Source organism: Pristiophorus japonicus, chromosome 5, assembly GCF_044704955.1.
Source record: "Pristiophorus japonicus isolate sPriJap1 chromosome 5, sPriJap1.hap1, whole genome shotgun sequence".
Classification (NCBI taxonomy): domain Eukaryota; kingdom Metazoa; phylum Chordata; class Chondrichthyes; family Pristiophoridae; genus Pristiophorus; species Pristiophorus japonicus.
The window spans coordinates 80,385,100-80,397,581 of NC_091981.1; the positions used below are offsets into that span (position 1 = coordinate 80,385,100).

Consider the following 12,482-nt stretch of genomic DNA (forward strand, 5'->3'; position numbering starts at 1 on the left):
CATGAAATCACAGCACATCAAGACTTAGTTTCAGAAGAGGGTAAAAAAGTTAGAAAAATAATTATAAACATGCCATCCCTTTTAAAAATGCAAATTGTAGTAAATTCTGAGTTATTGTAGACAATTTTGATTCATTTTCTGATCACTTATAAATCCACACTTTATAAGAAACCGTATAAGAAAATCTAGGCACAAATTATTTTTGGTTATCACAAATCAAGCATAATAAAGTCTAGAAACAAAATTCACTCCTAAATAATAAATACAATGTTTATTTTCCCTATATAAAGCAACTATGACAAAGATTATAATTTGATAAACTTAAATTCAAAAAACAATCAGTGCCAACAAACTACTGACTTGGAAGTCTCAGAATGGAGTCTTCATTTATACCACAGACCTCACAGATGAACATTTTGAATTTCCTAAACACGTGTGAAAACAACGGCATAAGCATGGTGTAATGCCAATCTTCAATATAGAAGATCGAGGAAATTTGCAAGTAAGTGACTTAATACAGTTTTTATGCCTGTGTTCCCTTTTGCGACAATTCAGCGAAACCTCTGTCAAAACCCTCTGCCTTGCATTAATAAAGCTCCATCACCCATGCAAAAGACTAAGGAAACACCAGTTCTGATTGGGGTGTAAATTTATGTCCGAAGGTTTAGAAACATAGAAACATAGAAAATAGGTGCAGGAGTAGGCCTTTCGGCCCTTCGAGCCTGCATCACCATTCAATATGATCATGGCTGATCATGCGACTTCAGTACCCCATTGCTGCTTTCTCTCCATACCCCTTGATCCCTTTAGCCATAAGGGCCACATCTAACTCCCTTTTGAATATATATATCTAACGATCTGGCCTCAACAACTTGCTGTGGTAGAGAATTCCACAGGTTCACAATTCTCTGAGTGAAGAAGTTTCTCCTCATCTCGGTCCTAAATGGCTTGCCCCTTATCTTTAGACTGTGACCCCTGGTTCTGGACTTCCCCAACATCGGGAACATTCTTCCTGCATCTAACCTGTCCAATCACGTCAGAATTTTATATGTTTCTATGAGGTCCCCCCTCATTCTTCTAAATTCCAGTGACTATAAGCCTAGTCGATCCAGTCTTTCTTCCTATGTCAGTCCTGCCATCCCAGAAGTCAGTCTGGTGAACCTTCGCTGCACTCTCTCAATAGCAATAATGTCCTTCCTCAGATTAGGAGACCAAAACTGTACACTATATTCACGGTGTGGCCTCACCAAGGCCCTGTACAACTGCAGTAAGACCTCCCTGCTCCTATTCTCAAATCCTCTCGCTATGAAGGCCAACATGCCATTTGCCTTCTTCACCGCCTGCTGTACCTGCATGCCAACTTTCAATGTACCATGACACCCAGGTCTCGTTGCACCTCCCCTTTTCCTAATCTGTCACCATTCAGATAATATTCTGCCTTCCTGTTTTTGCCACCAAAGTGGATAACCTCACATTTATCCACATTATACTGCATCTGCCATGCATTTGCCCACTCACCTAACCTGTCCAAGTCACCCTGCAGCCTCTTAGCATCCTCCTCACAGCTCACACTGCCACCCAGCTTAGTGTCATCTGCAAACTTGGAGATATTACATTCAAGTCCTTTGTCCAAATCATTAATGTATATTGTAAATAGCTGGGGTCTGAACACTGAACTTTGCGGTACCCCACTAGTCACTGCCTGTCATTCTGAAAAGGACCCGTTTATTCCTACTCTTTGTTTCCTGTCTGCCAACCAGTTCTCTATCCATGTCAATACATTACCCCCGACAACATGTGTTTTAATTTTGCACACTAATCTCTTGTGTGGGACCTTGTCAAAATCCTTTTGAAAGTCCAAATACACCACATCCACTGGTTTTCCCTTGTCCACTCTACTAGTTACATCCTCAAAAAATTCTAGAAGATTTGTCAAGCATGATTTCCCTTTCATAAATCCATGCTGACTTGGACCAATCCTGTCGCTGCTTTCCAAATGCGCTGCTATTTCATCTTTAATAATTGATTCCAACATTTTCCCCACTACTGATGTCAGGCTAACCGGTCTATAATTACCTGTTTTCTCTCTCCCTCCTTTTTTTTAAAAAGTGGTGTTACATTAGCTACCCTCCAGTCCATAGGAACTGATCCAGAGTCTATAGAATGTTGGAAAATGACCAGCAATGCGTCCACTATTTCTAGGGCCACTTCCTTAAGTAGTCTGGGATACAGACTCTAGCTGCAGCTAGATCCAAAGTCGTATTTCTGGTGTTTAATAGGGAATTTTGATTTTTTAATTTCACCTGAGTTGTATTTTCTTGTATCTCTGAATGCATTTTTAATGCACCAGAATGAGTTACATTAGAAATTAAAAAGCTTCCATGGTTTCATTTCCTTAAATATGCTGTGCCTAATGTGTATAAATGATGGTTTGATACTTCAATCTTTAATTTTTCATGTATAAAGTGGGACTTAAAGAAGGAATATGGCATAAGTTCCACGCTTTCCTTGAGCCCTGATTGTTTATGCTGGTATCTGCTCGTTTACTTTACATTCTGGCATATGCTAATGAATTGGTCTGGAAATTTCAGTGTAAGTACTGATCAGCAAGATGATCATTGAAACCTGTGTTAAATTTGGCATAACTGTTTCCCATTTACCGAACATCTTGTTATTTGCTCAGCATTTGTTCACTTACCTCAGAGTACGCCAATGTTATTTGTTCATATAAACCTTGGTGATGATGAATGGAATCTTCCAAATCCTGCAGTTCAGAGGGAAGCTCCACCTCTCCACAGGCCTTACACCATGTATCCACATTGCTCATGTACTAGGGAATAAAAATCCACGGTCAATGATGGATGTTTATTGTACCTTGTTCTGAAAAAGTTTCTGTGTTTCCTTATATTTTATTTTTAATGACATAGAAATTTTAGTGCAACAGAGCAGAAATGTTTTTAAACATTTATTAGGAAATCTCCCATGCCATTACTTGCAGCAAGTCAGGGTGTAGACTATCTTAAAAGGCTAGGAACAATATATCATGTAAAGTGTAGATATAGCCCTTTAAGAGGCTGCTGCTTTTAAGTAAACACCGGATGAGTTCATATAGATGTCAATTAAGATGCTCCCTTTTGTTTATACTTTACTTTGAAGTACGACACATAACCATTGATCTGCTCCTACGTGTAATGAATCCCACTGCTCCTGCCCTCTTTCCACAAAGCCCTGTATCATCATCTGCTCGAAATATTTGTCCAATTTTTCTTTAAAAGATGCAATGGTTTCTATTTTAACTACTCTCTGTGGAAAAGCATTCCATGCTCAAACAACCCTCTATATTTAGAAAGTTCTCCTCACTCTCTCAGATAACATTATCTTTGTGATAATTTTACATTGGTATACCCCCAGTCACTGACTCTCAAATCAGAGAAAATAGTCTTCTCATTCACTATCATACTCATTCATAATTTTAAAGAATCTGTTACATTTCCTCTTAGCTTTCTCTGCTCCAGTGGAAACTCCGAGTATCTCAAGTTTCTCCTCATTATTACAGTTTCCATTCCCATCATCATCTGGTAAAACAAGGGGTATGGAGAGAAAGCAGGAATGGGGTACTGAAGGAATGATCAGCCATGATCTTATTGAATGGTGGTGCAGGCTCGAAGGGCCGGATGGCCTACTCCTACACCTATTTTCTATGTTTCTATCTATGCTATAAGTTCCCTATGGCTTTTGATAATTTTAAATTTATGTCCTCTAATTATCAGCTCGCCAACCAGTGGAAAGTTTCTTTTACGATTTACTTCATCAAAATCTCTACCAGATCTCTTATTTTTTCTTTCTCTCTTAACTAAAGCCTCATAACCCTGGTATCATCTCAGTGCATCTCTTCTCAATCCTCTTTATGGCCTTGGCATCCTTCCTAAAGTAAGGTACTTAAAACTGGACAATATTCTATCTATAGGCTAAATAATCATTTGTATTGATTTAGCATTACCATCTTACTCCGTCCCAATATATAAAACCTAGATTCCCACATGCTCTTTTATAGCTTTATCAACGTTCTCCCACTTCTAAAGATGTGTGTATCTGAACCCCTCAGTCTCTCTGCTGCTCTACTTTTAAAGTTATATCATTTGGTGAAGGTGCCCTTTCCTTATTTTTCCTCCCAAAATGTATTGCCTCCCATCCCACCACATTTTCATCTGGTATCTATCTGCCCAATCTACTAATCCTTATCTTCCTGTAGTTTCATACGGTCCTCATCACAATTAATTCTGCTTCCTGTTTTTGTGTTGCCTACAGATTGTGTCCCTTATACCAGAGTCCAGATCATAATATGCACACACATTGAGAAGAGCAATAGTCTCAACTACTGATTCTGAGGACACCAATATTTACCTTCCTCCAGCCTGAAAAACATCCATTAACTTTGAATCTTTGTTTTCTGTCCTTTGGTCAACATCCTATCCATTCTGCAATATTCCCATTAATGACTTAATTATATTAACAAGCCTCCTTTCTAGCACCCTCCAAACACATTTGGAAAATCCATATACACAACAACCACTACACTTCCTTTATCAATCAACTCGGGTATTTCCTCAAAGAACTTGATTATATTTGTCAGACATGACTTGCCATTTAAAAATGTATGCTGGATACACTTAGTTAACCCATGACGTTCCAGACAAGTATGAATTTTATCCTTTATTATGGCCTCTAGAAACCAACCTACTACCAATGTTAGGCTGACTGGTCTGTGGTTATCTGGCTTTCACTTTTTCCCTTTTTGAATAGAGGTGTTACATTGGAAAACCTGTAATCTCCTTGCACAACTTCCACTTCCCAAGGTGTCTTAAAGACTTTGGACAAAGCCTCTGAATTGGATATTGGCTGATTTTCACATCAAGACAAAAAATGCTTATATAAAGTGCTTAATACATTGATTGGCAAAAAGGGCTTAACACATAGGCTTTAGCAAGGCTGTACAACATTTAAATGAATAGATCCAGACTTTTGCAATTCATTTAAGTGTTGTATTTATTTAACAGGGACAGCTAGCATTGGAAAAGATAGAAAATGGGTTTGTGCATGGAGATTTTATTCCCTCATACATTTTATTATTTTATTAATTATTCATTTAAGTGGGCTTGACTGCAGTGAGACAAAAGCAAAATACTGCAGATACTAGAAATCTGAAATATAAACAGAAAATGCTGGAAATATTCAGTAGGTTAGGCAGCATCTGTGGAGAGGGAAGCAGAGTTTCAGGTCAATGACCTTTTGTGAGAACTGAAAAAAATTAGAGATATCTCAGATTTTAAGCAAGTGCAGGGGCAACGAAAGGGCAAGGGAGGAAAGAACAAAAGGGAAGGTCTGTGATAGGGTGGAAGGAGATTAAATGACAAAAGATATGATAGTACAATGCAAAAGGAGATGGTAATGGGACAAGTAAAGAAACAAAAGATAAGTCTAGAAGAGGTGTAAATGGGAATGGCAAAATCATCAACAGCTGCCATGTGAAAAAATGGGGGCAGATATTTTGAGTCCAGAAGGCTGAAAGTGCCTAATTGAAATAGGAGGTGCTATTCCTTCAGCTTACTGTAGTCAGTTCTGTTTCCTTTAAAGAATTTTCTCCCCCAATTTTATCCTGGGTAAGATTCTGCAGGGTAAGGTTCTGCAGGTGCCGACATCCCTCTGGTCTCACCCAAATAGCCATTCTACGTATCTGAGCCTAGACAGATAGCAGTCTCGTACTTATCTAACATACACACGTACAATTAAATGATTATAGATAGCAAACGGGAGCAAGAACTTGCTGATTTTTTTTGCCTCAGCTGACACAACATTTTCTTACATTCTTGCCACCCCCACTCCAATATCCCACCCAACTGCACATTTTCTCCTTATACTACTGACCCATACTAGGATGCAGTTCCACATGTAGTAGCATCCCTTGGTATTTGGCCCAAGTATGTGAGCTTTGGATGGGGAGTTTTTGCAGGATATTCAGCTGTGGGCCTACCAGTCAAGCCTGATCTGTCCTTGCCCAGAGGAGAGCATGACTGGATAACTGGCCTTTAAACAAGAGAATTAACTCTGGCAGGCAAACACAAAGATCAATTATAAATGGACTACCAAATCCCTTTCATCTCTACCAAGACAGCATTGGCTAAGATCAGTTAATTCATCAAGCACCTGGGATTTTATTGGTCTATATGGGCTCTGTATCACGACAAGCAGTAAGTTTAGTTGCACTGAGCCATTGGGGAGACCCAACTCCATTTTTGTACATATTTTACTTCTAGATCTCCATTGCTCACAATTTTCAACAAATAGCACTACATCAGAAGAAATTATATGGATGTTGAGATGGATTTCTCCTTTCCAAATTTTCTCTGATGAATAAATGTCTTCAAAAGTTAATATTCAGCTCTGCTCACTAGTGCAGATTTCTTATTGGCTCCTTCATACATACTACTATGATGGTTGCAATCTGTAGCAGCAGGGGTTTAAGTCACAATTAATGTTACACAAAAGGGTTCTCTAAGAAAATTTAACTTCATGCAACAATGTTTCATAAAAATGTATAAGAACAATTTGCTACTAGTAAGATCCAGAGACTTGAACACAATCTTCAGTGCAGTACTGAGGCAGTGCCAAGATGGTCGGAGGTACTGTCGTGTGGATAAGACGTTAAACCGAAGCCCTGTCTGTATTCTCAGAGGGACAAAAAAGAACCCATGGCCCTATTCAAAGAGGAGCTGGGGAGTTCTCCTAGAGATCTGGCTAATATTCAGTATTTATCCTTCAACCATCACGAAAACAAATTATTTGATCATTTATCTCATTGCTATTTGAGGGATTTTGCTGTCTGCAAATTTCCTGGCACTTTGGGATGTCTGGAGGTCGTAAAATTACTTATTTAAGTAGGAGAGAAAAAGGTCTATAAGCCCACCGACTCCCACAGCTACCTGGACTACACTTCCTCCCACCCCACATCCTGTAAGGACTCCATTCCATTCTCCCAATTTCTTAGTCTCCATCGCATCTGCTGACGATGCCACCACCCACACTAGTGCCTCGGATATATCTTCCTTTTTCCTCAACCGAGGATTCCCCTCCATCGTGAATAATGTAAGGTTACACACTTGTCAAGAAGGCAAGAAAGAGGCCACAAACTAAAAATTGATTAATTTGATTTAATACAAGCTTTTGGGATTGACTGGACAAAGGGAGAAAAAGGCACCAGCCTGGGGCAGGTGATGACTCATCACCAATTAAGGACAATCTCTGCAGTTGAGAACCAGACTGGTTTTATGCATAGAAACAATGGGTCGGATACATTTGATATGAACCAACCGAAGAGCCCCTGAACTGTTTGGCCAGAGAGAGAAAAACAATTCTCTCTGGAGACTCCAAGTCTGCAAGGGACCAGAACAACAAAGGGACCCCACAAGGTGTACATTTTTGGAGAACGGGGTACTTAAGATGAGGAGTTATCTTTTGCCCAGTAGACTCCCTGTGCAAACTGGGGACATCCAGGTTCATCATCACAGTCAATCAAACGAATCACCACAAACAACGTATCGATCCGAACACATTATCGGAAGCCACAGCGCAGCGGGGGTATTATTCATAAAATGCATATAAGTATTCGAGCTAGAAGCAGCTCAGAAGGGAGAGAGGTACGGAAGCGAAGTATGGAAGCAAGCAGAAAGGAACAGAACAGAAGAGAAGGACCAGAAGAGGGAACAACTGGTCACGGAACCAATGACCACGAACCTACAATCTACGATTACAGCTACAAACTGGACGGGTGATTGTATATCTTGTCAATTCTCTCAGAAGTCTAGTTCTGTAGTTTTTAGTTCGTTTTTGCATAATAAAACTGATACTGGGTTAAGCCTAAACTTTGCGTCACGTGTTGTCCTTTTTCCTGTAATTCCCGAGGTCTTCGGGTCAAGGTAGAGTGTAAAACAAATACCCTGCAATAACATGGCCCTCAACCATGTCCGTTCTATTTCCTGTACTCACCCCTTCCCCTCCTTCGCAGAACCAGGACAGGGTTTCCCTTGTCCTCACCTTTCACCCAACCAGCCTTCACGTTCAACAGATCATCCTCTGCCATTTCCGTCACTTTCAGCGTGATCCCACCACCAATCACATCTTTCTCTACCCTCCCCTTTCAGCATTCCGAAGGGACCGCTCCCTCCGCGAAACCCTGATCCACTCCGCAATCACCTCCTCTTCCCACAGCATCTTCCCGTGCAAGCGCAGAAGATGCAACACCAGCCCTTTAACCACCTCCCTTCCCTCTGTCCAGGGTCCCAAATACTCCCTTCCAGGTGAAACAGCGATTTACTTGTACTTCTTTCAATTTAGTATACTGTATTCGCTGCTCATGATGTGGTCTCCTCTACATTGGGGAGACCAAATGCAGATTGGGTGATCGCTTTGCAGAACACCTGCAATCAGTCCGTACACATGACCCCGAGCTTCTGGTCGCCTGTCACTTTACTTCTCCACTCCCACTCTGAACTCTCCATCCTCGGCCTCCTACACTGTTCCAATGAATCTCGAGGAATAGCACCTCATCTTTCGTTTGGGCACTTTACAACCTTCTGGACTCAACATAGAGTTCAACAATTTCAGACCATAACCTCTGCCCATATTTTTTTTCCCTTTTCTCCTTTTTTTGACAACCCCCCCCCACCACCTTTTCTTTCTCTCTTTCCCATGGCAGCTGGTGATGATTCGGAATCATCCTAACTTGTTCCATTGCCATCTCATTTTTCCACATCATCCCTTTTGTCTCTCTAATCTCTTCTGCCTTCCACCCTATCACAGACCTTCACTTTTGTTCTTTTCTCCCCTCCCCCTTTCAGTGCCCCTGCACTTCCTTAAGAATTTGTTACCTCTCGAACCTTTCCAGTTCTGATGAAGGATCACAGATCTAAAATGTTAACTCTGTTTCTCTCCACAGATGCTGCTTGACCTGCTGAGATTTCCAGCATTTTCTACTTTTATTTCAAATTTCAGCAGCCGCAGTATTTCGCTTTTGTTTTGGAGAAAAAGGTCTTCTGCTTTGAGCATTCAAATATTGAACAAGATGTTAAATAGACAGTACTGTCTACGAATACAGAGATATAATTAGCTCTTCAATTGGATTTACATGTAATCTCAAGCATTTGGGTTGTACTTGCCAATAAAATTATTAAATAAACATCAGTAACCTTAAAGAGAAACTCCTTACTGAACTACTTGAACTGTATTCGCGACCATCACATTTGCCTTTCACTACAATATTTGTTCAGTTACCCACCTTACCCAAATGGGTATTTTCAAATTTGTAACGGTGGATCATCATCATCATCATAGGCAGTCCCTCAGAATCGAGGAAGACTTGCTTTCACTCCTAAAGTGAGTCCTTTGCTGGCTGAACAGTTCTATGCGAGAGTCACAGACCCTGTCACAGGTGGGACAGACATTCATCGGGGGAAGGTGGGACTGATTTGCTGCACGCTCCTTCCGCTGCCTGTGCCTGACCTCTTCACGCTCGCGGCGTTGAGATTCGAAGAGCTCAATGCCCTCCTGCATGCACTTTCTCCATCGAGGGCGGTCTTTGGCCAGGGACTCCCAGGTGTCAGTGGTGATGTCACTTTACGAGGGAGGCTTTGAGGGTGTCCTTGTAACGTTTCCGCTGCCCACCTTTGGTTCGTTTGCGTGAAGGAGCTCCACATAGAGCAATTGCTTCGGGAGCCTCGTGTCTGGCATGCGAAATATGTGGCCTGCCCAGCGATGCTGGGGTTGTTAGCCTGGGTGAGGACACTAATGTTGGTGTGCCTGTCCTAGGGGATTTTCAGGATCTTGCGGAAACATCATTGGTGATATATCTCGCCTGCGTCTGCGCATATTCTGAGGCTGAACTCCAGGATATAGTCGATGTATTCACCGAGGCATATGAAAGCATAGGCCTTACGCTTAACCTCCGTAAGGCAAAGGTCCTCCACCAGCCTGTCCTCGCCGCACAGCACTGCCCTCCAGTCATCAAGATTCACAGCGCGGCCCTCAACAACGTGGACCACTTCCCATACCGCGGGAGCCTTTTATCAACAAGAGCAAACATTGATGAGGAGATTCAACACTGCCTTCAGTGCGCCAGTGCAGCCTTTGGCCACCTGAAGAAAAGAGTGTTCGAAGACCAGGCCCTCAAAATCTACCACCAAGCTCATGGTCTACAGGGCTGTAGTAATACCTGCCCTCCTGTATGGAACAGAGTCATGTACAGAAGCCACCTCAAGTCGCTGGAGATATATCACCAACGATGTCTGTGCAAGATCCTGCAAACGATGGATATATAAAGGGGGCAAAAGTTTTGCTTTGGACACAATCGGTGCAAATTGCGCTCATTCCCGTCAGAATGTTATATGTTTCTATGAGATACCCTCTCATTCTTCTAAATTCCAGTGAATATAAGCCTAGTCGATCCAGTCTTTCTTCATATGTCAGTCCTGGTGAACCTTCGCTGCACTCCCTCAATAGCAAGAATATCCTTCCTCAGATTAGGAGACCAAAACTGTAAACAATATTCAAGGTGTGGCCTCACCAAGGTCCTGTACAACTGCAGTAAGACCTTCCTGCTCCTATACTCAAATCCCCTAGCGATGAAGGCCAACATGCCATTTGCCTTCTTCACCGCCTGCTGTACCTGCATGCCAACTTTCAATGACTGATGTACCATGACACCCAGGTCTCGTTGAACCTCTCCCTTTCCTAATCTGCTGCCATTCAGATAATATTCTGCATTCATGTTTTTGCCACCAAAGTGGATAACCTCACATTTATCTACATTATACTGCATCTGCCATGCATTTGCCCACTCACCTAACCTGTCCAAGTCACCCTGCAGCCTCTTAGCATCCTCCTCACAGCTCACACTGCCACCCAGCTTAGTGTCATCTGCAAACTTGGCGATATTACATTCAATTCCTTCATCTAAATCATTAATATATATTGTAAATAGCTGGGGTCCCAGCACTGAACCTTGCGGTACCCCACTAGTCACTGCCTGCCATTTTGAAAAGGACCCATTTATTCCTACTTTTTGCTTCCTGTCTGCCAACCAGTTCTCTATCCATGTCAATACATTACCCCCAATGACATGTGCTTTAATTTTGCACACTAATCTCTTGTGTGGGGTCTTTTCAAAAGCCTATTGAAAGTCCAAATACACCACATCCACTGGTTCTCCCTTGTCCAATCTACTAGTTACATCCTCAAAAAATTCTAAAAGATTCGTCAAGCATGATTTCCCTTTCATAAATCCATGCTGACTTGTACCGATCCTGTCACTGCTTTTCAAATGCGCTGCTATTACATCTTTAATAATTGATTCAAACATTTGCCCCAATACCGATGTCAGGCTAACTGGTCTATAATTCTGTGTTTTCTCTCTCCCTCCTTTTTTAAAAAGTGTGGTTACATTAGCTACCCTTCAATCCATTTCTTAGTAAATTAAAAAATATACTTAAAAGCTTTTAAAATATGCCAATTAGTGCCCTTGCACCTAAAAAAGCTTAATTTTAAGAGCCTCCTCAGAGTCCCGCGAATGGGCGCAATTAACGAAAACTGGTGATTAGTTCATCCTGGGGGTGTAGCCGTTTTGTGGGCAAGGCCGGCTTCTAGCGCATTGTTTTTCAAACTAGCTCAGAAGATCACAGAAACTCGACTTGCGCTGAATATAATTTGAGCTTAAAATTCTGCGATCAGCCGATTTCAGTTAAATTGCACTGAAAAAAAGTGCAACCTTGTGAAGACTCCTGCCCATAAACTTTTGAACCAGGAGATCACATGGCTCCGGTTGGAGTGGAGTGCAGTATGTTTCAGTGTAAGGGGTGTCGCAGTTGTGGGGGGGCGGACTGGTTGGGATGGGTGCTCTTTACCTTTCCGCCATTGTTCATAGGTTTATATGTAACTTTCAGGGCTGCTGACCAAGGGCCGTGCAGTTCTTTGTTGGCCGGCGCGGGCACGATGGCCCGAAATGGCCTCCCTGTACTGTAAAAAAATTTCTATGTTTCTATTATCTGAATTTTGAGTGCACAACCCCCAGCTTTGTTGTTTACTTAAGATATCCTCCCCAGATTAACTTCACAGTCCATTTTTATCTTTCTAAGCCTGCACCACAATTATATTTTTAGATGCTCCAATTTAAGCTCCCCCTCTTTTGCTCTTCCCACAGCTTTGTAAATGCCATTCAGTGATTAAGACTTCAGGAGGCATGGTGAATGCTGCTTGGTGCTTCCCCACACCAACATTTGAAGCACAGCAGAAAAGGTGAGTGTAAACCTACACCTTTCCAATTTTTGGAATCTCTTATTGGTGCACTGATATTCCCCGAACTCTACCTGTGGTTTTATGTACATCAATCCCTCAAACAATAATTACAGATCTATGAGAGTAACGCCAGATAACAA

General features: G+C 41.7%; 1 protein-coding gene across 3 annotated transcripts in view; it reads right to left on the minus strand.

The window, feature by feature from the left end:
* Window positions 1–12,482, minus strand: part of LOC139264385 (triple functional domain protein) — a 760,938-nt gene that overhangs the window by 409,150 nt on the left and 339,306 nt on the right. For all 3 annotated transcript variants that reach the window (XM_070880754.1, XM_070880753.1, XM_070880752.1), the window contains exon 8: window positions 2,699–2,830. In XM_070880754.1, the coding sequence (XP_070736855.1) occupies window positions 2,699–2,830 (132 nt within the window). The remainder of the gene's footprint in view (window positions 1–2,698; window positions 2,831–12,482) is intronic.